This window comes from Vidua chalybeata, chromosome 13, assembly GCF_026979565.1.
Source record: "Vidua chalybeata isolate OUT-0048 chromosome 13, bVidCha1 merged haplotype, whole genome shotgun sequence".
Taxonomy (NCBI): domain Eukaryota; kingdom Metazoa; phylum Chordata; class Aves; order Passeriformes; family Viduidae; genus Vidua; species Vidua chalybeata.
In genome coordinates this window covers 17,814,832-17,827,381 of record NC_071542.1, presented here as the reverse complement: position 1 = coordinate 17,827,381, position 12,550 = coordinate 17,814,832, and the positions used below count along the sequence as shown (strand labels likewise).

At 43.6% G+C, this 12,550-nt stretch overlaps 1 protein-coding gene across 1 annotated transcript in view; it reads right to left on the bottom strand.

Annotated features, from left to right (window-relative positions):
• The window catches only part of ALDH1A3 (aldehyde dehydrogenase 1 family member A3), a 33,964-nt gene that overhangs the window by 10,336 nt on the left and 11,078 nt on the right, over positions 1-12,550 (bottom strand). The window contains exons 4-9 of the mRNA XM_053955029.1: positions 12,213-12,342; positions 10,923-10,984; positions 7,956-8,084; positions 5,503-5,616; positions 2,983-3,085; positions 1,823-2,007 (exon numbers count right to left, since the gene is read on the bottom strand). Of these exons, the coding sequence (XP_053811004.1) occupies positions 1,823-2,007; positions 2,983-3,085; positions 5,503-5,616; positions 7,956-8,084; positions 10,923-10,984; positions 12,213-12,342 (723 nt within the window). The remainder of the gene's footprint in view (positions 1-1,822; positions 2,008-2,982; positions 3,086-5,502; positions 5,617-7,955; positions 8,085-10,922; positions 10,985-12,212; positions 12,343-12,550) is intronic.

Genomic DNA, 12,550 nt, shown 5'->3' with positions numbered 1-12,550 from the left:
GGCTTCTAAGCCAGTGACCATCCCACAATGGGATCCATGCAGCATTGTTGTGATGCTGTTGTGTATGTTCACCCTGACTTACACCAAAGGAGAATGAAAGCAACAGACTGGATCTGAAGCATCTGATGGGGAGAGATGAAGAAGACAAATTATTTTTCCTGGTGATTCTTCCCTTATGCATCAGTTCAAGATAAAAAAACCCTCTCAGCAAGCAGGTTATTTCAGGAATAGGGGGGAGGAAAATTATCTGGAAGCTTCACATTTGAAGAATAACTTATGGACAGGTGTGAATCTTTGCTACTTTCAGAGGTATTTTTAAGTCCTTGTGACACTGCATCATTTCTCTCCTCTGCTTAAGTTTCTGTATGTGCCTACAACATAGGCTCCAGAGAGTGAGGAGCCATAGCTGCAGAGGAAGTGGCTGTTCCTTTGAACTGGCAACCACATAAAAGCTTTGGGATTTACGGTTTCCTCCCACTCCCTCAGCACCTTCCCATGACAGCTGCATACACAGAAGTTCAGGTGTACATGGGTGTGCTCTCTCCTACAAGTATAACAGGTAATCCAGAGCAGGAAAAAAGGACAGATGGGCCATAGTTAAAATCTGACCAGACTATTCCAACTCATTTGTTACCCTTAATTACAGGTCTGTATGCAAAGGGTCTCCCTTGAGCCACAGCAATGATCCCAGAGGATGGAGCTGTGCCACAGTGCACCCTGGAACTGCTCTGCCAGCCTGGCAGGAGCTGGGAACACTGATGATGTTAAACGAGCAGCCCAGTTCAACATGCTGCAACCACTGCAGGGTGTTTCATCCTTTAAAACTCACAACTGAATGGATTCAGGAGCTGTTCTCATGAAATCAATGTTTGAGGGTCAGCTCATCTCTGCTGGAGCCAGTCTCAGCATGGGATCCTTTTCCTAAGAGTCCTGAGCAGTTTGAAATCTCTAGGCAAGCTACAGGGCTGGATGCAGCCTCAGCATGAGCAGGGGATGTACCTCATCTTATTCCTCCTGCACAAAGGCAAGCAATGAGGTTTTGCCATGCATGAATCATGTGGAGCTTCAGATCCACATAAGGAGAGGCAGATGTCCTCAGAGCCACCCCTTCTCTGAGGGATCCTACACAGACATTAAGGAAGAAAAACCCACAGTGCAGTACTGAGCAAAAGAGGCTTTGGCTATAGGTTTCTGGGAAACTTGCTTATTTTTGGTACTGAACAGTGGGCCTATTAGGAGATCTGACCCAAGGATCATCTTCCCCCAGAGTTCTCCAGCACAACTCAGATTGCCTCAAAAGGAAAAACTAAGAGAAAGGCTCTGGAAGTATTGAGGAGGCTGGTTCTGACAGCAGTTTGGCATGTTTCTTCCTCCTAATTCAGCTGAAACTTCTCCAAAGGATCAGAAAGGCAGCAGAGGAGGAGAGGGAAAGTGAGGACTCAGGAGTCTCTGGGCTCTAACTACTTGTCATCACCCACACAGCCAAGGAGCTGAATAGCCATTTAGCTGCACTCTTCTGCACAGAGCTATGGCTCACTGCAACATGCTTTGTGTTACTGCACCAGGGAGACAGCCCCTTCCATAAAGCTGGATAAGAACTGAATTAAATGCATTTGTGTTTTTAAAAAAATTACAACATAACATTTCAACAGTTGTGATTAATTGATATTTAAAACAGAGAGGAAAAATAAAGCCACGATACATTACTCACCCCTCGGCACTTCTGCTGGGACCGCATCCGTAAGGATAATATTTACACAGGGAAAATTATACAAAACCACAACCAAAACCAAACAACAACTTCTCTCATACACACAGTTACCTGGGGCCCTTGTTCAGTTCTGGCATCAAAGGGGTCTCCAACCAGTCTCTTCTTGGCAAACTCCACGCTGCGCTTGACGAACTCGGGGTAGATCTGCTCCTCCACGAAGACGCGGGAAGCAGCTGTGCAGCACTGCCCCTGGTTGAAGAACACGCCTTGGTGGGCACATTCCACTGCCAAGTCCACTGTGAGAAGACCCAGGAGGGAAAAGTGTTACCACATGCAGAGTTCCAGCATTCCAGTGTTTCCAGACTTGTTTTCCCTTCTCTTTGGAAATCCTCCTTTAAAAATGCTGACAATGGTCGACACCCATGGAAGGCACTCACAGGGCCTCACTGCCCCCAAATCAGATCTTTTATTGTATCCACCTCCCTTCCTGCCTTTTGTCTTGAGGTCTAGTTGGCCATAGTTCCTCTGCTTTCTTCCACAAGGACTCACTGAAGGCAGTGACCAGTTTTTCTTGCTCTGGGAATTCTTGATACCATGCATTAGTTCTTAAAGACAAGTTTCAGTCATGATTGTTCAGAAAACAGCATGCCAGCTTTGGCCAGCTCCTTGCAATGCTCAGAATTAGCAGCTGGCACAAATACTACTGATTTTCAATGTGTGCTGTGCAGGACTGGAGAGGATTTCCTGAAGCTAAATAGGATTTTCCAACCATTTTGATGGTCACAGGTTACACATATCTCCTAGTACTACTGAGTCATGTAACAAAATTGCAATGAAACACACAAGGTGAGCCCTGCAGACCACCAGGATAGAGGTGAAGGCTGGATTAGATTAGGACCTACAAAATTCCCCTGTCACAGGAATGCCTGCAGAGGGGCTGCTTTGCAGAAAAATGATCTCCCCAGTGCTTGGCTCAGGCTCTGCAGCACTGCCAACCAAAGAGAAAGCCCACAAATAGCAAACACACAAGTGCAAGATTTAACTGCAACTGCAGCCATCCCAAAGGAAGGCAACATGGGCCATGGGAATGATCCCCATGCTGGGGAAGAGCTCCAGGAATGCAGAACTATATCCTGTCCTTGGGCAGAGGTTTCCTCCAGCCTTTGGGGTGGAAACACCAGCCCTGTGAGCTGCCAGAGGACAGAAGAGACACACAAACCCCACCACCCTGGATCCTCTTACAGCAAACACAGCCAGCAGCCCATACTCACAGTCTGCATCTGCACACACAATGCAGGGGTTTTTCCCTCCCAGCTCTAACGTCACCCTTTTGAGGTTGCTTTTAGAAGCAGCTTCTTTGATCAGTTTTCCAACCTGTATCAGAGAGACACAAAGAGGACATGAGTTGCTTCCCCTAAAAATCTCAAGTGTGATTCCAACAAGGGTGGAAGAGCCTGGATGGCAGCTGCAGCAGGTAGAGGTCAGGGAGAACACTCTGAAATGCTTTGAGTTTCCTACTGCTGTGGTGTGTTGGGTGAAAACCAGCCCCAGAATTAAGGATTGGTTTAGGCAGGTCTGAAAGGGCAGGCTGTGTGGGAGAACAACATCTGTATCCTGAAGGGAAGTATTTACTCTGCTTTCAGAATTTAGTAAACTAATTCTGTTAGAAACAGTATGAATTAAAACTATTTGGGACCTTTAGTTTTTAGGGCAGGGTAATTTCTTACGAGTGATGTAATATTTGATTTTGCTCATATTATAACTGTGTTCTTATATTTTACCTTGGCATATGGAAACCTTACCTTTATTTTTGACTAAAACTACTCTTGCCCTGGAGTGGAACTGTGAGGAAGGAAAGCATGGGGCAGCTGTCTGGTAATCACAGGTCTGCATTTCTCATGGTTTGCCCTTGTTACTCAAGCATGACTCCTGAACTTAGAGACCATCTCTAGTCACTCAGAGCTTAGGCCTAGAGACAGCAGAAATAAGTGATGCATCCTAGTTTTGCAAGAGGCATTACTGCAGGCTGGCTGGCCAAAGAGGAGTGAGTTAATAACCTAAGAGGAGAGATCTATACAGGAAAATTCTCGTGGAGTTCAAGATCAGTATTTCCAAGCTGGCACTGAGCCCAAGCTGGGGCTTAATAACTAAGTCAAAATATATTTTGATTTAGCTTCACTTCCTGGCTCAGAAACAGTAGCATTGTGCTGCAAATGCTGCAGAGATGCAGCTGAACTCACAGATGGGTGGAGGGGGAAGAAAACACTTCTAAATTACACATGCATTAGCAAAGGATCTGTCTCCCTTGGTGTTTCCTGCACACCCATGGATTAGGAGACAAGCACAGTGTCCACTGGAGTTTTTTTGCCTACAGGCTCCAGCAGCTGAGATTTTCCTTCTGCCACTAATCCACTGGATACTCCTTTTTCATTAAAAACCCAAACAGATCCATGTGGGCTGGATGAGTCTATAAGCTCTATTGTTTCCACACAGCTAATGTCTCATCTGGGCTAAAAGTTTCTGATCTAGGATTTGGAGAGAAGCATGTAACTGAGGAAACTCCAAGATCATATCAGCTATCAAGAGAGAAAAAGCTCACTGTGAACTTTTACTTTATTGTGTTTTGTTTGTTCCCATGATCCCTGTATAGAAATAGAGGCTTAGCACACCTTTTCCTATGGGATAAGCACAGGATGTACACAAAGCCACTAGATGGTAGTGTTGGTAAATGCTGCAGCCTTTGAGTGTTTGGAGTTACCTTTACCGACCAAGAACACCTTTCAAGGTAATTTGTCATCATTATACATTCACATCACACTCTGCAATTACAAGGGCAGACATAAGAATGGATGAATTCAGCAAATGCTCAACAAGAATAGTGTTCCTCAAAGAAGTAAGAGACTGAATTTGCCTCAGCTGCCCCCACTGGTGTGAGCATTTCCATTCTTTGGACACTGCCTCTGTTCTGGAGGTGCAGATCTACTGCAAGAAACATCTAAAGCAGTCAGTGGAAAAATGTTCACTTTTCTAAGCAAGCTTTTGTTTGAGAATTTTCAGGAGTGATTACTGCAGTCAGATTTGTTTGCATGTCTCAGCTCTGCTCAATCCCATGGTCTTGGCCAAGCCATATGCACTTTTCCCGTGTAGGTATGGAAGAGGATGGCTGGAGGTGATTGATAGTGCAGAGGTCTTATGGCCACCCCTCAAACAAGCCAGACACATCTATTTACAGGAAAAAAAGCTAAATAGAAGGTGCTTTACTGTGCAAGTCTCAGAATGAAGCTCAAATGTTAATCCCCTCCACATCAGCAGAGAAGGCCTTGGGCACGAAGCCATGTTTTTATTTAAGTCCCAGTTTCTCAGAGGTAACTAAAGCCAAGGAAGAATTGTTCAGGGCTCTGACTGACATGTTTTCCAGTTGCAGGACAGGACTGGCAGGCAAACATGCCCAGAAGCTCCACTGGGTCAATGACATGATGTTAAGTCACTGTCAGCCTGCCCTGTAGACTGTCTTCCCTTATGTCAGAGCCCCTTTTACTTACAGCTCTTACAGAAATGTGGTGGTTTGGCAAAACCCAGCTCTCAGAGATGTGGGATTATTACAAGCACAAGGATCTGAATTAGGCAAATACCAAACACTTCTGAGAAATCCTGTCACATGGAATGTGACAGAGGAAGTGTTGGTTATACAGAAGTCACTGACATTTCATAGGTCCAGTCTTGTATGGATGACAGGTTACAAGAGAATGCAAAGAGGAATAGCAGGTGTCTTTGAGAAACCCATCACCTACCTTGGTTGATCCAGTAAAAGCAATTTTATCAATGCTGTCATGGGTAGAAATTGCAGCTCCAGCTGTGGGGCCATAGCCTGGCACAATATTCACCACACCCGGAGGGAAACCCACCTGAAACAGAGTTTTAAAACAGCTCTGTAGAGAATTTGAGAGCACAGCTCATTTCTCAGGAAGCCTGGATTAGTTGTACTATGATCCTCTGAGCTCTTACCAGATACATCCCTGTTTTCCAGACTTTCCAGTAACATGGCTGCATGCTACCAGCTGGAGTAGACGTGGGTGAAGCTAACAGCCACGCTTAGGAGATGCCAAGTTTCAGTAAGAATTCTTGGAGAAGTCCCAGTTTCAAGTCAAAAGAGAGTGAGTCTTTTGGCCAAACTTGGCCCCCAACTACTGCAGTGCAGCTGCAGCCAAGGGGTAAATGAATGAAAGTTTGTTTTGAACAAAGGTTGACATTTGTGGTTCTTCAGGGACCAGAGGGATTAAGAAGTCAGTAAAACCTCGCTAGATGATGGGGCTAATAAAACAGGAGTACAAAAGCAGATGGTAACAAGACTTATGCAAGTTTCCACCACATTTACAACCTCGATTAGCCAACTAGTATTTTTGCCAAAACAGACAAATGGCAAAACTTCAGGTGAAATTCTAGTGCAAGAAGAACAGAGGGACTTGGTTTGGTTTTACTTTCTGAAACAAGAGTTTCAAGGATTATTGCTCTTCTAGGTTAGCCTTCCCTTACTACTCATGGCACAAGGTTGTTTTCCCTGCAATTTCCAATGATGAAGTTCCAGAATATAACACATTTGCTTCATTTCCTATGACTTTTTAATACAAAATCTCAATAAATGCCATTTCTTTTTAATAGAGAAAAAAAAAGGAAGCAATTGCTCATGTACTGTCTGCAAAAAAATTATCCTCATAAGACGTTCTCTCCCCATTTTTTTCATAAATTGGAAGGGCAGTCTCATTTCTTCTATGGATGTGACAATGACAAAAATGCATTTAATGGAGTTTGCATCTTGGCTAATGAGTTTTCAAGCAAATACTGCATGTCAAACTGTGCAAGTAATGGTGTTTGGAGTCAGCAGCAAAGCCACAAGGAAGTAAAAAATTGGTTCAGAACACCCTGAGCCAAAGTTTTTTCTGTTTTTCAGCAAAAATGAAAGCCAAATATTTTGGTTGGCCAAAAATTATTTCATTGAACGTAACACATAGCTTTGTGTGTGTGGTAACATCTTCTGCATCCTTTTAAAGATGAAAAATAAATTAACTCATTTTTCTGAAAAACTTAAAAGAATTTAGCTAATTTTGGGCAGAGAAAGGAGCATCTTCAAATAAAATTATTGTGCTCTAATTACACTTCTGCCTTGAAGGACAGCTGTGAGAAACAGCAACCTTAGAATTTGAGCTGAAAAAAAATTAATTTTACCAGAATTGAATGGTGTTTTTTTGGGGGGAATGCTATGCCTGTGTTTGGGGAGCTGCATGCCAGAGTCAAAAAAAGCAGTGGTGTGGCAGGGCTCACTAGAAGTCATGACAACTGCACCCTGTGCTTGCTCACTCACTCATCTTGTGTAATCTTATTAAGCCAAGTAACTGCAGGAGATACTTAACTGGTATTATTTTTCCACTTCCTTTCCTGATGGAAGAGCCCTAAGTGTCAATTATCGACATATCTTTCTGTTTTCTCCCAGGCTAAGCCAAGAAAGGACAAAATCATCATTTGACTGAGCCTAACAGACAGACTGAGAGGCAAAAGTCCATCTACAACTCCTTTAGTTTTCCTCAGTCAGTCACATCCATAGCTATAGGAAGCTGATGTACTGAGCAGTGCTGGAAGGTTCTGTGCCCTCCCCACCCCCTCTGTACAATTAACAGATTTGCTGGCACACAAGATCCTGCCTGACAAGCCCTAAACCAGCATTTTAAAATCCCAACCTATCACCTTGCTTTTATTTCAGTTGACTTTATGGGTCAGACACAACTAAATTGTTCTATGAACCACAGAAATGACATGGAATTGTTTCCCAGGGCACTCTGTCTTGGTTGAATTATCCCACTTAAAAACAACAAACACAATACTGCTTTCTAATCACACTCTTTTTTTGTCCCATTGTCTAATAAAACTGAGCTGTTGTCTTTCCCTCATTTGGGAGAGGGGAAGACAAGGTAGGGGAAGAAAAGCATCTTTTTTTTCTCTGCAGCTTCCTGAGAAAGGAGAAAAATGCACAGGTTTTGTGATGTTTGCCACCTCCCAGCCAATCACAAAGGCTTTTGTAAAAAGACTGAAGACAGGTTGTTCTCACTTTCCTTTGTGAGCCTATTAAAGCTGGAAGTCTGTTATGCTCAGACTCTTTAAAACCTAAAAATCTGGACAGCCAATTCAAAACACAGCCTTGCTTGTGACCTTAAGAGAGCAGAACCTCAAGGGGCTGTTGAGATTTCCTCACCTCCTTGATCAGAGAGCCAATGTAGAGCGACGTGAGCGGAGTTTGTTCAGCTGGCTTAACCACCAGAGTGTTTCCACAGCACAGAGCTGGTGCCATCTTCCAAACCAGCATCAGCAGGGGGAAGTTCCACTGCAAGAACACAAGTCACTGGTCAGATCAGCCTGCCACAGTCACCTACTCACTTCCATGCAGCCTTTTCCCAGCTCAGGGAGAAAAGGAACTGGGAGGAAAGCCACAAAGAGCAGCGTCTGTTTATAATCCTGTGTTTGCTTGGGCTAAGGAATACAACTTCCTTGATTTCCCCCTGAGATCCCTGACATTGCTGGCAGTCCTCACACTAATCCTGTAAGTTGGACAGCCTTCTGCACAATGTGACCTCATTCTTTGAAGGAGTTTGATCACATTTTGTGTAGGATTTTGGCTCTTCACAGATACTGTGTTGGAGGCAGTTTCCTGATGCATCACTTCTGTACAGCATCTGTATGTGGGGAATTACAGAATGCAACTACTCATTGAAAAAAACCCTATTTTTTCTCTGTTAAGCACTAGCTGAGTAGTTAGGAGTTATATAATATCATTCAGTTCCAGCTTTATAAATAGGAAGCTGCAGTGAATTGTTCAGTCATGGAAATCTAGGGGAGGTCTCATACTCCCTTCATATTGTAAATTGTTCCTTTCCAATTAGTTTTCTAATTTGAAATTAGGAACCAGTCCACATCAGTTTTCTCTGTGCTAATCTCTGACATGTTCATGTATATTTGGGGATCTTGAAGTCTAAGCAAGAAGTGGAAAATCTAGCTCACATTGAATCTCAGAAAGGTCATTTGGCAGCAGAAAAGATTTTTTCATTTAAAATAATTAATGCTGCTTCAGGGATGATGGAAGCAGGCCAACAGCAAGGGGACTTCTTGTCAAAACTCAAGCCAAGGGCCTTCAGCTATCAGCAAAGAAGCCAAGTATGTTAGGAATCCACAAATTCACACTTACAAATAAATTAGCAGTGTAGCTTTTGAGCCATGAGTTCTAGTCTAACCCTGAGACAAAGCAGAATTTGGTCTCAAGTGTTGTTCTTCAACTTGCTTCACCCTTTTCTCCAGACCTGTTCCATTTCAGTGATCTTCTCCAGTGGCCACATCCCATAATTTGCCCATTTGTCTTTTTCTCCTAAGTTTTCTTGGAGGCGTGGCAGCTTCAGCCTTTTACACCTACACTGCTTTTCTACAGTTTCAGAGCATGAAATAGCTCCATTAGGAGCTTTCTGCTGCAGAGTGGCTGGTGAAAGTAACAGTACAGGACTCCAGGACTGCCTCATGATATCACCTTGGGATAAAAATCAGCCATATGCTGCACTTCCTAAGAACTTCTCTAGCTAAATAAAAATAAAATATTATTTAAATATAGTCAAGCCACAGAAGAAAGGGAGGTCTGTTAATTGCTCTAAGGAAACATAGCCAGAACCTTTTTCAATCAAGTAGGAAATACAAACCCACAGGCTGTTGGTGTTATCAAGATTGAACTGGGAAAAAAAATTGGAGAAGATTTGTTCTGAGTAAACTGAAGACAGATGTGGTTTTGTTGACCCAAATCATTCTTTATACAAACACAGTGTTGATCTTAAGTCAAATTTGTTTCTGTACTTTCTGTTGTATTTATTGCTGGTCTAGGGTCAACCTGAGATCTTACAAGCCTCACTCTGTCCCACACAGTGGCCTTCCAAAGCATCCCTCATGTAGGCTTTTAAAGGGATAGTTTCCAAAGCACTGCTGAGTGCCAAAGGTGGCTGACAGTGACAGGGAAATACCTTTTAACTGGTGATCAGTGTGAGGAACCTGAGATTTTGATCTTCAGTCATAAATTCTGCTCACCAGCAGTCACATTGCTTGCTCAGCCAGAAAAGCTGAGAAGTCACCAAGAGAAATGTTTGCTAGCCTCCCACTTTGCCTCACCCTGAACACCACCAAAGAGACCATGTCCTCTCATCACCTGGGGTATAAATTCAGTCCTGCTGAAGGAAAACGCAGAATTTCCCCAGACATCTTTGGGACCTGGTCCAGACCTGGTATTCCCAGGGCCCAGCAAATCCAATGTCCCACATGCATTTCTTTCAGTCTTTAACCTTATCTCAGAAGTCAAAATCCTCCATGAACTCTTATTGATCCAAGTACCATATAATCATAGAACATCCTGAGTTGGAAGGGATCCACTGAGATCATCAAATTCCAGCTCCTGGACCTACACAGGACAGCACCAAGGATCCCACCACAGGACTGAGAGCATTGTCCAAAGACTTCTTGAGCTCTGGCAGACTAGGTGCAGTATCCAAACAGAGAATCTTGACACAGCACCATTTGCCTCACCAACTGTAGGATACCACATTCAAAGCATTTTACAACCAGACAGGAACAAAATCTGTCTCCCATGAGCTGTAAAGTATTCCTGGCTGTCTGTTGAAACAGAGCAAGCAACACATGCTAACACTGGAGACATTCCAAGAGCTAGCCACACCGTCCCCTCAGCAGAGAATGAGACCTCAAGGAAAAGAAAACTCTGTTCAGTGAGATTTAATCCCAGAAAGCAGCCAGACGTAATTAATTGATAATGGATATGATTTAAAACCCAAAACTATGCATCAGCACGAGGCAGCAGAAAGCCAGCACTCCTCACGACGAGATGGTTGTCCCAGCAGTGTGAGAGTCAGAGCTCTGACTGGTCTCTGGTGACTGGTGTCAGCCTCAGAGAGCAACAGAGCATCTGATTAGGAGACCCACCCTTCCACTGCAGAGCACTTCTGTTGCCAAGAGCAATTGGCATGGGGGTAAAACACAAAACTACATCAGGCCACTGAGATGGGAGTTCCCTGCAGAACAGCTGTGCTTAGCCAGGCAGCACATGGCTGCAGGGTAGGATGGAGTGCACATGGAATTTCCAGTTCTGTGGGAGATGCAGGGCACCAGCACTGTCACTTACTGGGGTTATGGCTCCACAGACACCCATCGGCTCGTGCCGGGTGAAACAGACAAAATTTTCATCTGCAAGACAAGATAGTAAAAGGGGACAAAACAGTCAAAATCCTCACTTTTACAAAAAAGTGTGTGAGACAACTGCACACTAACAGGTTGGGGACAGAACTAAACCCCTGTTAGACAGAGAACACTGTTCATCCTGACTCATGCCTTTGGGACACCCCAGTCAGGTAAGATCTGAGTACAGGTCTTGTGCCAGCTTGAAAACCAAACACCACTCACAGTCACACAGGAACCTTTTAAAACCAGGGTTCAGTTCCTTCTGCCAACTCCCTGTGTTGAGGCTGAGGGGAGGATAACTTTATCACACTGAAGAGCAAACAAATTTCATTCAGATTGTGTCCTAATGAAAAACACAAAGTACTTGTCTCCCCAAGGGAGAGTTTTAAAACCCATTTTATACAGGAATCCTGTTCAGTGTGACAGGAATTACATTCCTGTTAAAAAATCATAAAAAGATGAAACTCTGGAGCTAAAGTAGTACCATTCACCTTAAAATACTGCTGTTACTTTTCACAGAAAAAGCAGGAAGAACATTTGCCTTTCAAATTTGTTCTTGCTGAACACCTAGTTTCATTTTGGAAGATGTGACAGAGAGCAAGAACATTTCTAATGACGCTTTTTCAAAGTGATTTCAAATCAGGACAAACAAGCAGTGTCCAGACAAGCAAAGCTTTACACCACTCTGAATGAGGGTGACAAATCTCAGTTTATATGACTGACATGGTTGCCTTTGCTGTCTGCACAGACTGAACTAGCTCAGCCCTCCAGAGGCCTTCCTCTGGTGAGTAATTTCTGTCTGCAGTGTCCGTCCTTCACACAGCCTCAGTGATCACCCACATGCAGGGACAAAAGAGGTCAAATTTGAAAATACTCTGTATTGCCCATCACGCCACAAGGACATCCATTCTCTTCATTGTTCTCACCAAAACCATATTTGAACTTCTATACCTGGGCCAAAGTGTCCTCTCTGTGTGACTGCTCTGACTAAAAGTTTCTCTGTTGAAAATGCAACAGAAGAGCCAACACATTATTTTCCTGAGATCTATCCAGGCATTAACCAAGTTCTCCCATTAGTTTCAATATTGAAACATCTGCTTAAAATGCATCCTGAGATAGAAAGGAAGTGCAGGCTATTTTTGCAGGTTTTCAGAAGCCAGCCTTTCCATGGATCTCCTTCCTCCTCAAGCCTGATCCCATGCCAGCTCTGAAACTGGGTCTGAAGGTTACTCACCCACTGGAATAGTTCTGCCCTGAATTTTATCAGCCCATCCAGCATAGTAGCGCAGTGTTCTTATACAGCCCTCCAGGTCAATGAAATAAGCCTGCAGAAAAGGTTTTCCTGTGTCCATTGTTTCCAGAGTCTGAAAAAAAACAATTTGCAAACAATGTCAGACAAGTCTTTTCTTAAGAAAGAGCTTTTAAAAACCCTCTTCTCAGCTTTATTGTGCCTTGTTCTAAAGACATAGAAGGTTCTTCCCTCTTAGTATATTTAGAGAATGAGCTTGTTAATACAAATAATGCAGAAGGGAAAGCAGACACAGTAACTCTGATATGTACAGGAGTTGCTTT